The sequence below is a fragment of the Pseudonaja textilis genome, chromosome Z (assembly GCF_049901715.1).
Source record: "Pseudonaja textilis isolate UNSWEBS1 chromosome Z, rPseTex1.2, whole genome shotgun sequence".
NCBI classification, from domain to species: Eukaryota; Metazoa; Chordata; class Lepidosauria; order Squamata; family Elapidae; genus Pseudonaja; species Pseudonaja textilis.
Genome location: NC_142008.1, coordinates 55838339 through 55850447, shown reverse-complemented (window position 1 = coordinate 55850447; position 12109 = coordinate 55838339). Strand labels below are relative to the sequence as shown.

The following is a 12109-nucleotide window of genomic DNA, read 5'->3' as shown; positions in this document are numbered from 1 at the left end:
CCAAAATTATGTTAAAATTTATATGGTTAGGAAAGAAAGCTCAAATAAAATTAATAGTGTTACAGGACAGTAGAAGTAGAGGTGGCTTTGGAGTCCCAGAATGGGAATTTTATTATAATGTGGCAGCATTGATATGGATCAAGGAATGGGTTAATTTGAATAATAAAAGGATTTTAACTCTGGCGGGTCATGATTTACAGATGGGGTGGCATGCCTTCCTATGGAAAAGAAAAGTAAGAAGGAAACATATTTCTATAGACACCATATGAGAGATTCATTGATACAGATTTGGAATAAGATTAGGAGAAAACATTATATGAAAATACTGGCCTGGTTATCCACCATGGAAGCGATGATATACCCCAATACATTGGATTTGAAAAAAATGGTCAGATACAAAGAAACATTAGACAATCAGGGAAATTTAAAAACAAATCAGGAATGAAAAGAGCAAGGTATAAACACAGACTGGTGTCAATATCTTCAGCTTCAAATCAGATACAAAAAAGACATAAAAGAATTTGGAATTTATACTGAGCTACAACAATTAGATAAAATTTTAATAGGCCCTGAATTATACATCCTTTTTTATGAAATTCATAACAAGGATGTATAATTATTTATAAAAGGTTGCTTTGAAAGAGAAGGTACTAAAAGACTGGGCAAAAAATATAGGACATAATATAGACTTAGTGGATTGGGAAAAAATGTGGAATAAAAATTATACATTAACAAGATCGGCAGCTTATAAAGAAAATATATACAAGATGTTTTATCATTAGCACCTGTCACCAATGAGATTGGCAAAAATGTACCCTAACGTGAATCTGAAATGCTGGAAATGCAAACAGAACCAAGGTAGGTCATGCCCAAAAGTGGTCATGCCCAAAAGCCCAAAAGTACTGGACTGAAATATGGGGTTGGATACAAGAAATAGTGGAAGATCAGATAAAATTTAAACCAGAATATGAGTAATTTCTCATTAGTCTCTCATATGGGTCTGGCTTTATCTGGCCATCAGCATACTGACCCATTTTTCAAACCTGCCTGGTACTGGAACACACCTTTGTATTCTGAAAAGCAAATTGAGTAAAATCTTAACTTCTGATATCATAGATACTAATCTATACAACCGGAAACAATAATAACACATTTCTTATCTGAAAATTAGGTGTGTGTGTGTGTGTGTGTGTGTGTGTGTAGATGGCAAGAGCTTTGGAGTGTGTTTTGATAAGTTTGTGCTGTAATTGTGCAATGAAATCTACAGACCTGGGTGAAACTGTGAAACTGTTGAGTCTTCCTTAGGCATGAAAGCTAGCTGGGTGATCTATTCTGTCACACTCTCTCAGCCCTCACAGGATTGTTGCTGTGGGGAAAATTAAAAAAGCAAGGTACGGTGGATCTATGTTCTGCTTTGAGTTATATGCAAGACTAATAAGGTTGGGATATAAATAAATATAGAAGAAACAGATGTGGGAAGTGCCAATCAGCCAAGGTATTATTTTTAGAAGAACTGATTCTTTTTAAAAAAAAAAAACACAGTTTCTTGGCTAACAATTTGCAGAACAATCCTTAGTTTACAGAGAGATTGTATTTTATTTTTTGCTTTACATGTATCCTTTTTCTTTAATTTACAAAGTACCTGACAAAAAGAGAATGATCCTGTCAAGATCACTTTTTAAAAGTTTTTAAACTGGTAAGTCAATTTATTTTATTATAGCATAGAAATTTAGAGAACAAATATGAATAAAATATGTTGAGATCTGCAATCACAAACCCTGCTAAAAACATGGTAGAAGATAAAACTTGAAGAAAAATGTTGTGTTTCAAAAACAACAACAGTCCTTTATGCCATGGTTTTTAAATGTATACATCTTTGTTAGTACAGATGTTTGCATTTAGAAGTTTGACTGAAATATAAGTGACTATCTGTGTACAGTAGTTCTTCTCTGCTGTGTTTCTGGACAACTAAACAAAGAGAAAGCTGATAGATCAGCTATATCAGTTCTACATAACATTTAACTTACTGAAATTTGAGAAACAAACATTAATTTACCCATAAAAAAAATATTTTTCTGTAATGTAAAATTTGAGTCTGTTCATGAGTTTATAGTAGAAATATCTACATATACTGGATAATAATCTGCTTATAGTAATTTAAATTAGAATGTTATGCTGTGAGATAAAGTTGGTTTCTATGTGGAAAGTAGAATTGTTTTCTTAGGTTTGGTGCAGGCTTTTTCCAATATGCTGTTAGAGTAGAACTCTGAACAGTTCCAATATTGTAATATACAGTAGAACCTCTGGTCACAAACGCTTCTGACCATGACCAAATCGGGTTCCGACAAAAAAATTCACAAAAAGTTTGAATCTGGTCACGAACACATACTTGGGTGGCAATCAAACATGACCCCTGACTCAGAAATTCCTGAAGACGAAACATTAGAAGATGAAGAACTAGCCAAAGTTATGGAATGAATAATGGTTGTGACCAGAGGTTCTACTTTATACCTGTGTGAATACACACACACACACATTCACCCCCACCCACCCCCACAGACAGAGGGATATTTTTTTATAGTTTCAGAGAAATGGGAATAAAATAAATTATTACTGGTCTTAAATATACTACCTATGGGCATCTGAAAACAGTTTTATGCTATCTTCCAGGCTTTCTTGTAACTGTAATGAAGTGTAATTTAATTGCTGCATAAGACTTATGCAGCAATTCTGGAGGAAACTGTTCAGTTCCAGGAGAAATGTACTTCAAATTATTTTGCCCTTCAAATCAGATTTCTTCACAGCCTTCCTCCTTAACATTTCCCTTAAGAGAGTTGTATGACTATTGACCAAACAAGGACACACCAGACTTTCTGGGACATATTGACTAGTGATTTTTCCTTTAGGAAGGCTGTTAAAGTGGTCTTGTTTAGCAGAGGCTATAATCTAGCATGGTTCCAGTGAACCCACTGGAACCCACTGAGAAGCCAGCAAACATTTGCATAGGATGTACTATTGAGTTGCTTACTGATTGTTCATTGAGACCTTAAGGTTGGTTTCCATTGTGAACCACTGGAAGTCATTTTGTGATATACAGCATAGAAACATAATAAAGAAAGAAATTTCAACAACTTCACTCTAAAAGCACAGGGAACCAAGTGCTTTGGGGAATAAGTTCAAATGGGTACCTATACATCTGAAAGCTCAAAGCATCTATTTTTCCTTAGGTACTTCAATTTCTTCCCCTCCTTAATGCAAAAGAGGCTGTTATATTTTCCAACGCTCCTCAAATGCAGTAAAGGTTCCACTGGATGGAACTGTAGAAGTGAGAAAACAATGCTGTCAGCTTGCATGTGACCTCTATAGTTAGATTTTTTTGGTCTGTTGTTTGCATACCTGTGTGACATTCAGGAGCTGGAAAAAAAAGCAAGGGAAGGTATTTTTCAAAGGAAACACAAAGCCATTCTACCTGAAAAATTAACACAAAGCAAAACCCTCAATCAATCAATCAATCAATCAATCAATCAGAATTGAGCTGGAAGGGACCTTGGAGGTCTTCTAGTCCAACCCACTGCTCAAGCAGGAGACCCTATACCAGTGTTGGCTAACTTTTTTGTCGTTGTGTGCCAAAAGTATGTGCGTGTGTGTGCATGTGCACATGTATGCCTGCACCCATAATACAATGTGTGCATGACCTTCCTGCCCCTGTGCATGTGCATGACCCCCCCGCATGCATACCACATGCCTCTGTGCATGTGTGCATGATCCCCCTGCACCATGTACCTCTGCACATGTGTGCGTGACCTGTGCATGCCCTGCCCACTGTGCATGCATGCACGTCTCCCTGTCATATGCACGGGAGATACCCAACAATCAGCTGGCTGGTGGGGGGTGCATGTGCAGTGAATCTGTTCTGGGTGACAGTTCGTGTGCCATCAGAAATGGCTCTGTGTGTCACTTCCGGCATGTGTGCCATAGGTTCGCCATCACAGCCCTATACCATTTCAGACAAGTAACTCCAGTCTCTTCTTAAAAACCTTCAACTATGAAGTATCCACAACTTCTGACAGCAATAAACTGTACTTTCAATTACATTGCAGCTGAATTAGAATTATATTGACTCATTTTCCCAGTAATGCTCATAGAACTATGGAGCTGCTTTCTAACTGGCAAATAATCCAAGTACAGGAGTGTCCTGGTCAAAGCTTGGGTCTTCCTTTTCAGATCATTTTTGTCTATTTCTCTAGTAATGATGTACCTGCAATCCTACCAATAAATGTCAAAAGACACTTTGCAAACACAGCCACTCAGATGAGTCCAAATCCAATAGACAATAATAATCATTTTAGCAAAGAATAGTTTTGCCTCTGCTATCCTGCTCCATTCGGTACTCTACTCAGAGGACACTGCTTGAGGGGAGGGCTGTTCCTGACCTAGTTCTGGAAATGGGAGGAAAAATATGGGATAGCATTCCAGCTCAGCAATCTTTGCATATAGGAAAGATGAGTCTTACTCCCCAAGGCAGCCCTAGTAGGAAATGGGCAAGAGGAACATGCATTTCTCTAAATATGGGATGAATCTACTTCTTGCTTTTAACATGCCCTTTAGATACATAATTTTACTTAAATAAGGGAAACAGGAAGGGAAATAAAAGAATAGGGATTGAAATGTATTGATTGCATTATTATTCTAACAATAAAGAGCCTACAAAAATGCAATCATGGCCAATATTCCTTAGCATACTCTGCATTATTGGATAAATGGTGATTTAAGTAAATGTATTTTCATTAGCATTTTGATTCCTTTTTTTAATTTCAGTAATTTTGTAGAAATGGAAGTATCAGAACAATTGTCCTGAAATTGTCCCCACCCCCCACTGTAATTTTGAATTAAAAATATCTTGAAATGGACTGTTCAGCCTTACTCAGCCTTTTGCCTTTTCTCTACTGAAAATGTCAAATCATTCCTATATCTTCTACCCACCTTACCAGCTGCAGTAAACAGACAAAACAGTGATAGTGTACTGAATTTCCTTTATGACAAGTATTCTCACACTTGAGTCTTGAAAACTCAGCATGATGAGAAAGGGAGTTCCAGCTGCAGCTGGTTTTTCAGCCCTTCACACTTGCTGCTAGATGTAAACAGGCTTAGTGGGCCTCAGCTGGCTCCCAGTTGCTATGGGATAGGTTGCTTCCACCACAAGTTCAGAGCAGGAGGCAGTCTAGTTATTTGGTACACACTGATATTTTCAAGGAGTTCTAGCAACCAGAAAGGAATGAAACATCCTATCATCTGTGGCTTCTTCTTATGTAGTGCTGTTGCTTATTAAGCCTGATACTCTTAAAGCATCTTGTTTCCTAATATTTCCTGCAACAGAAACCAAAATTAATTAATTCAGCAGCTCTCAACATTGGTTCTAGCTTCCCAGAATGCCACATTTTCAGCTTTTTCATAGCTGAAAGCTATGGCAATGAAGAAATGTTTTGGGTATCATATTTTGTCCCATTTCTTATAGCTACAACTGGCAGATCTCCTCTGAATTTGGCAAAAGGAAAGGAAAGAAGGAAGGAAGGAGAAAGGAAGGAAGGAAGGAAAGAAGGAAAGGAGAGGGAGGGAGGGAGGAGAGGCACTTCCTTTTCTCCAGGTCTCATTTTCCCATGACTCAGCCATGATTCAGACATTACAGTGCTTCTTCTCTTTGCTACTTAATTTGCGGTTCAATTGCACAGATGGATTACTAAGAGACCAATAGTTGGATGGCTTGTCCTACAGACAGAACAACTAAAATGTAGGCAATTAAATTCTGATGGCCAGATGAAATTGCAGAATAATTCTCTGCATATCCTGTTTACTACAAAATCTGGAGAGCTTTACATGATGTTTCTACAATTAAACTCAGGTATACGTTGCTTTTCTTGGTCTGGCTGCTATTATTATTACCATTATTATGTCTGGTTGCAGTTACAAAGGTATTTAGACAGGATTTGGTATGTTGTACACATATCAAGTATTTCCCAAGGATCTGGGATAAGTAGATTTATTTAAAATTAAAAGTATCATTACAAATCTGTAAGCTGTTCCAAGTAAAGCTGACTTTGCAATTGTATGACAGCAATTTTGTCAATGCTGATGGTATTCAGGTGGTATGCCAGATGGTTTGGAATTGTATCCAAGGCACTTATTACTATTACTACTTTCTTGTATCATGTCTTTCTACTTTTATTTGCGGGTTTTATATGTTATGATTTTCTCTGGTTCTTTCTTTTCTATTCTGCTGTCTTTAGCTACTGCCATGTCCAATACCCAGACTTTTTGTCTTTCTTATCAGCAATTACCAAGTTTGGGTGTTACGTGGCAGGTGTTGCTCTATTTGAATTCTAAAGCAGGGATCTCCCACCTTGGCAACTTTAAGACTATAGATAAGCTTTGCTGGCTGAGGAATTCTGGAAGTTGAAGTCCACAAGTCTTAAAGTTGCCAAGGTTGGAGACCCCTGTTCTAAAGTTCCAAAACACTTTAGCTTCTTTATTTTTTTATTACTTTGTCTATACTGTAGTCTTACCATTTCTTATAGTCAAATGATATTTCTTGCAACAATGAACCACTGTAACCACTTGTGTTATGCCACTGCTTGTAGTCTGTGCAATGTTTTGTAGCATATATACAGGTGATTGACTGTTTCTTCAACTTCTTTGCAAAGGTAGCAGTTGCTGTCTATATCTGTCTTCTGAGTTTTGGCTTTATATGCATTTATTCCTTCCACAATTATCCCACTGTCTTTCTTCAACTTTCCTGCTCTTAGGCATTGTCAGGGTTTAGTATCCGCTTGGTCTACAATTTTCTTTATGTACAGACCAAGTAATACTTTGCATTACTATGTCTTTTTTCTGTTCTTGATCTTGATCTTACTTACAGGCCAGTTTGATTTCTTTAACTCAGTAAGCCTTCATAGTATACAAGCTTCAGTGGATCTTTTTCTGTGTCCTTCAGATACTCTTTTACTGCTCTTTTTTCTTCTCATCTTTCTGTTATAGTTGCAATTTTATTATCATACAATAATAAATTATTATGACTGCTGAATCCCTAAAGATTCTGAGCATAGTACAATTGTGCTATTAATATAGAGAGATTTCTGAATGTCTTCAATTTCCCTAATTCTGCTTTAAAACTCTGTTCTCCTTCCAACATCCGATGATGTTGTTCTCTTTCATTCCTCAGGGAACAGGTACATGCAAGCCTTTGTGACTATTTTCTTCAATTAACTCCTGCTATGGGAATATGTCCTTCTTGAAAGCCTAAGAGTAATAAAAATTCCATTGGAAAAGTTCAGTAAGTAACACTGAAGCATAAATATGTTTTATGAAAGTATAAGATTGTGATAATTCCTTCATGTCTTTTTATTAATTTATATTCCTTTATTAATTTGTATTCTGGCCATTGATTAAGGTGATGATATCAAATAAAAAATTCTAATCTGTGAAAGAAAAATGCAGAATTATTATGTTAATCAAGAACACTATCAAGGCAAAAAGGACTGTGAAATTTCTGGTTCTTCAGAATTCTAAATCAGATAAGAAGCTGGTCTGATTGGTCTCAGTACCACTCATCAATTTTCTTCTAAATGTTTGTAGAATGAAAATTGTAGTATTGTTGTACAAAATGGGAACCCTGATATTATTATGAAGTTTCACTTCACAATAAAAATCTAAGATAAATAGGGAGTCAGAAAATAGTGTATGTCATTCAAACAAATCCACCACTCCCAGCACTGCTTCTATTGGAATCCATTGGAACCTGTGGGAAAACAGGTTTTCATTCTGATTCATTCTTCTCAGCTACTTTCCAAACACATTTCAGCCATAAGGCTATATAAGTTGCTCCTTCAATAGTAGAAGGATTTAATAAGTTGAAAATGGACTCTTTTCGGATATTTTATGTGCATTTAATGTAACAATAGGAAAATCTTCTCAGTAACTAATATCCAGTGAAATCTGGTTTGACTTTTTGTTAAATGAATTGTGCTTGGGATCCAAGATTTGGGAAAGTTAACTCCATTTGCATGTACTTGCCATTTCATGTATTTACATGAGTGTAAGCAAGGGTGGGCTTCAAAAGTCTCAGCACAGGTTTCTGCCCAGTTGCTGGGTGGGCATGGCCATGGTGGGCATGGCCTACTGGAACTTCCAGGAGGCCTGCTTTTCACCTTCCCCAGGCTCCAGAGGCCTTCCTCAAGCCCTTAGGAGGGCAAAAACGGCCTCCCCAAGGCTCCGGAGGCCCTCCTGGAAATGGGCTCATTTCCAGACTTCTGGAACTTCCGGGAGGCCAGTCTTCCTCCTCCCTGAGTCTCCATATAGAGACTTCTGGGACGGGCAGGATGGGTGGGGCCAGCCAGGGGTGGCATTTGGCAATTTGCCAAACGAACCATAACATTAGCAATGGATTCACCTAAACCCAGGCAAGCCCATAGCACCCCACCCCTGAGTGTAAAACACCTGGACAGGAGGCGAATGCGCACAGGGTGTGGTGTCCCTGGGGACCATCTTCTCCCATAGACTGATTGTTGTTCTGAGCACCTCCCTTTCACCCAGGTTGCCAGGCCAAGTACTTGCTGTCTCCTATTCATACACCCAGGGGACAGGGCCAAAGAAGCTGGGAGGTGCCTCCTGGCTCCAGGGCAGCCCTGCTGGTCAGATCTAAGGCTGGGTGCAGGAACCAGTGCCGTCTGTGGCCTGGGTGCACTGCTCACATGCACTGGCCTTACTGTTTGAGTTCAGGAATGAAGTCTTCAACTGTCCAAGGGCCAGGCCCCTCACAACTGCAACTAGAGTTTGCTGTACCAGTGGAGGAATGAGACCCCATTGTCCCGAGGACCCTGCCTACATGCAAATGGGGCAGTTGAAAATGGAGCTATCTTTGAGGGCAATTCCACTGCTGCACTCCTGCTTTCTTTAGCTTGGATACAGCCTAGGCACCCAAGCTGCTGGCAGTGGCAGTTGCAGGAGCCCCCTGAGCAGCCATGATCCCCCTAGGGAGCCAGCCAGCCCTGCCTTACCTACTCCCCACCTGGCACAAAGCTTCACCACTCTCCTCCTTCTCCCTGCAGAAGAGTAAGCGGGTTCTTCAGGACAATGAGGTCTCTCGTTTCTCCTGTGTGGTGAGCTCTGGCAGGCTGGACACGGGAGTGAGGGGCCTGGCCCCATAGTGCCTCTTCACTCAGTTGAAGGCTTTATTCCTGCCCTCAAACAGTAAGGCTGCCCTGGAATTGGAATTGGCTGAGTGCAGGAATGAACACTATCTGTGGCCCAGAAGTGCTGCCCACTTGCGTGTGCCAGCCATGCCCACTCCAGCCCCTCAAGGTCAGCCACAACCCTGATGTGCCTCTCAACAAATTGAGTTTGACACCTCTGCTGTAAGACATATTACAGATCAATTAGCATATATAAAGCTTTCACTATTTGGTTGCATCTCCAAAAATAAAGCTGTTTTCAATTGACACAATTAGTTAGTCAAGTTCTAGCAGATGCAAATCTTCAGTGAGTCAATTTTTCATCCCAAATATGGTAACTTTTATGCAGATTAAAGGTGATCTTTTTCATTTGGTTAAAATTCAGTGTGATCTCTTATATAGGAAAATCAACACGGCATTGTTACTATTATATGTTTTCAATATTTTTAAAAGCTTTGTGTTGTCTCCCTTTAATAGTAAACAACTCTGTCTTTTTCAGTAACAGGGAACAAGATGGACAATCTAATAAATGGAACAAATGAAGTATTTACCACCACTGAATATGACTATAGTGATATGGTAACACCATGCCAGGCAAAGGCTTCCCAAAAATTTGGTTCCAGTATCCTGCCTACCCTTTATTCTTTGTTATTCATCTTTGGTCTTTTGGGTAACATGCTAGTTGTACTGATTCTAATCAAATATAAGAAATTCAAGAGTATGACTGATATATACCTATTAAATTTAGCCATTTCTGATTTGCTTTTAATTTTCTCAATCCCATTTCGGATTCGTTATGTAGCAAATGAATGGGTATTTGGAGATCCAATGTGCAAAATTATTGGTGGAATCTATTTTTTAAGCTTCTACAGTGGAAGCTTTTTCATAATCCTCTTGACTATTGATCGGTATTTAGCAATAGTCTATGCAGTGTTTGCATTAAAAGCCAGAACAGTATTCTATGGCATCATCACAAGCATTATTACCTGGGGCCTAGCAATTCTAGCCTGTTCACCAGGAATAATCTTTACTACAGCACAAGGAGAAAATGGTAGGATAACATGTTCTTTTCATTTTCCTCATCAAAGTTCCTTCAGATGGAACATATTCTTTACACTGGAACTGAACTTCATAGGGTTGATTTTTCCAATGATGGTTATGATTTTCTGCTATGCATGCATCATAAATACTTTGCTGAGGTGCAGAAATGAGAAGAAGAACAAAGCAGTCAGGCTTATTTTTATCATAATGATTGTTTATTTCCTTTTCTGGGCCCCATACAATGTTGTTCTTCTGCTCCAGTTGTTCCAAATTAATTTATCCCTTGATAATTGCAGCAAATTAGATGGTATCGGTATAGCAATTCAAGTGACTGAAACACTTGCAATAGCTCATTGCTGTATCAATCCTGTGATCTATGCTTTTGCTGGTGAGAAATTTAGAAAATACACTATTACCTTTTTCCGAAAACATGGTGGTCACCATCTCTCAAAATACTGTGTCTTTCTATATCGAGAACCTCTGGAACGGGCCAGTTCCACGTACTCTCATTCTACTGGAGAGCAAGACATTTCAGCAGTCTTATAAAGCATATCTTTAGGAAAAAAGTTGAATGATTTTTTATTGGTGCATTTTTATGGACCTCTGCAATATAGGTAGTCCTCAACTTATGATCACAATTGAGCCCAAGATACATTTGTTAAATGAGTTTTGCCCCATTTAACAATCCTCCTTGCCACAGTTAAGTAAATCACTGCAGTTATTAAGTTAGTAACATGGTTAAGTGATGCTGGCTTCCCCACTGACTTTACTTGTCAGAAGTTGGCAAAGGGGGATCACATGATCCCGGAAAACTGGAACATCATAAATATGAATCAGTTACCAAATGTCTGAATTTTGATCATGTGATCATGGAGATGCTACAATGGTCATAAGTGTCAAAAATGGTCATGTCACTTTTTTCAGTGCCATTGTAACTTCAAAAGGGTAAGTAAATGAACAGTTGTGAGTGGAGGACTATCTGTACTGGATTTAAGAAAGTCTTTCAAATGAGTCAATACAACTTTGATGTGAAAAGGCATGATCAAAACAACTTTGATGTGAAAGTTATGAATAAAGATTTGTTTTGCTATGTTAATTCACAAACCAAGCCATTTGTCAATGTTCATATAATGTCAGTTGAATAATTATAAATGTAATAAGACATTTAGCAATAAGAGAAAAAAGCCTTTCTTGGGCAAAGCGTATGTAGTTGATTGCATTTGAGATTGTTTCAAGTGTCTTTTGCAGCAGAACATATATTTACTAATACTAATACAATATGAATGACTATATTGGTTAGTTCAGTGACACTTAATATGCTTCAGTTCATCATAAAATCAAGACTTCCTCTTCTCTAAGTTCATCGAGGCTGCAATTCTGCTCATACTTTCCTGCAAAGAAAAGAGCTACTCATTAGAAATTGAGCTTTACAAGTTGGTTTTGTGTTAACTTTAAATCATTAAATATTGTTTGCTCAAATTTTGGGTTCTTGAAATTTTTTATTTCATAGGTTCATGGATAATAAATGGGACATTGGGATAGGCCATTCTATTATAACATGACATAAAAAAGATTCCCCATCGAATGGGGAAAAGAATGCAACTTTAGAAGATGATTTCAAGGAGCCAGGGAAGACTAAGTGGAATTAGGATTCTCCAAAATACTTATAAGGTTTAAGTCAAAGTGCAGATTGAACTTCTGCAATGTGAATTAAATACTTGCTCTGTTAAGAATGGCTTCCACTACCATTTACCCAACAATTATTCTGGAATTTTCTTTGGTCCAAGAACATCAATAATAGCCTCACATTTGCACTGTATATTGGACAATTGAGCGGGTTCAGA

The 12109-nt window shown here is 38.1% G+C and overlaps 1 protein-coding gene across 3 annotated transcripts; it reads left to right on the top strand.

The window, feature by feature from the left end:
• The first annotated feature begins 1258 nt into the window (after nucleotides 1–1258).
• Nucleotides 1259–11744, top strand: LOC113447586 (C-C chemokine receptor type 5-like). Of its 3 annotated transcripts, XM_087916756.1 has the most exons (4): nucleotides 1259–1391; nucleotides 1640–1696; nucleotides 7217–7327; nucleotides 9724–11744. In XM_087916756.1, exon 4 carries the CDS (start codon nucleotides 9738–9740, stop codon nucleotides 10809–10811), a length of 1074 nt encoding a protein of 357 aa, XP_087772882.1. In that variant the 5' UTR covers nucleotides 1259–1391; nucleotides 1640–1696; nucleotides 7217–7327; nucleotides 9724–9737; the 3' UTR covers nucleotides 10812–11744. The 3 variants fall into 3 exon arrangements, with proteins under 3 accessions (XP_087772882.1, XP_087772881.1, XP_026573634.1); XM_087916755.1 differs by lacking the exons at nucleotides 1259–1391; nucleotides 1640–1696 and adding an exon at nucleotides 3245–3325; XM_026717849.2 differs by lacking the exons at nucleotides 1259–1391; nucleotides 1640–1696 and adding an exon at nucleotides 5700–5899.
• The last annotated feature ends 365 nt before the right edge of the window (nucleotides 11745–12109 follow it).

Excerpts from the sequence above, each read along its gene's own strand:
- LOC113447586 (XM_087916756.1), top strand. The coding sequence starts at position 9,738 with ATGGACAATCTAATAAATGGAACAAATGAAGTATTTACCACCACTGAA.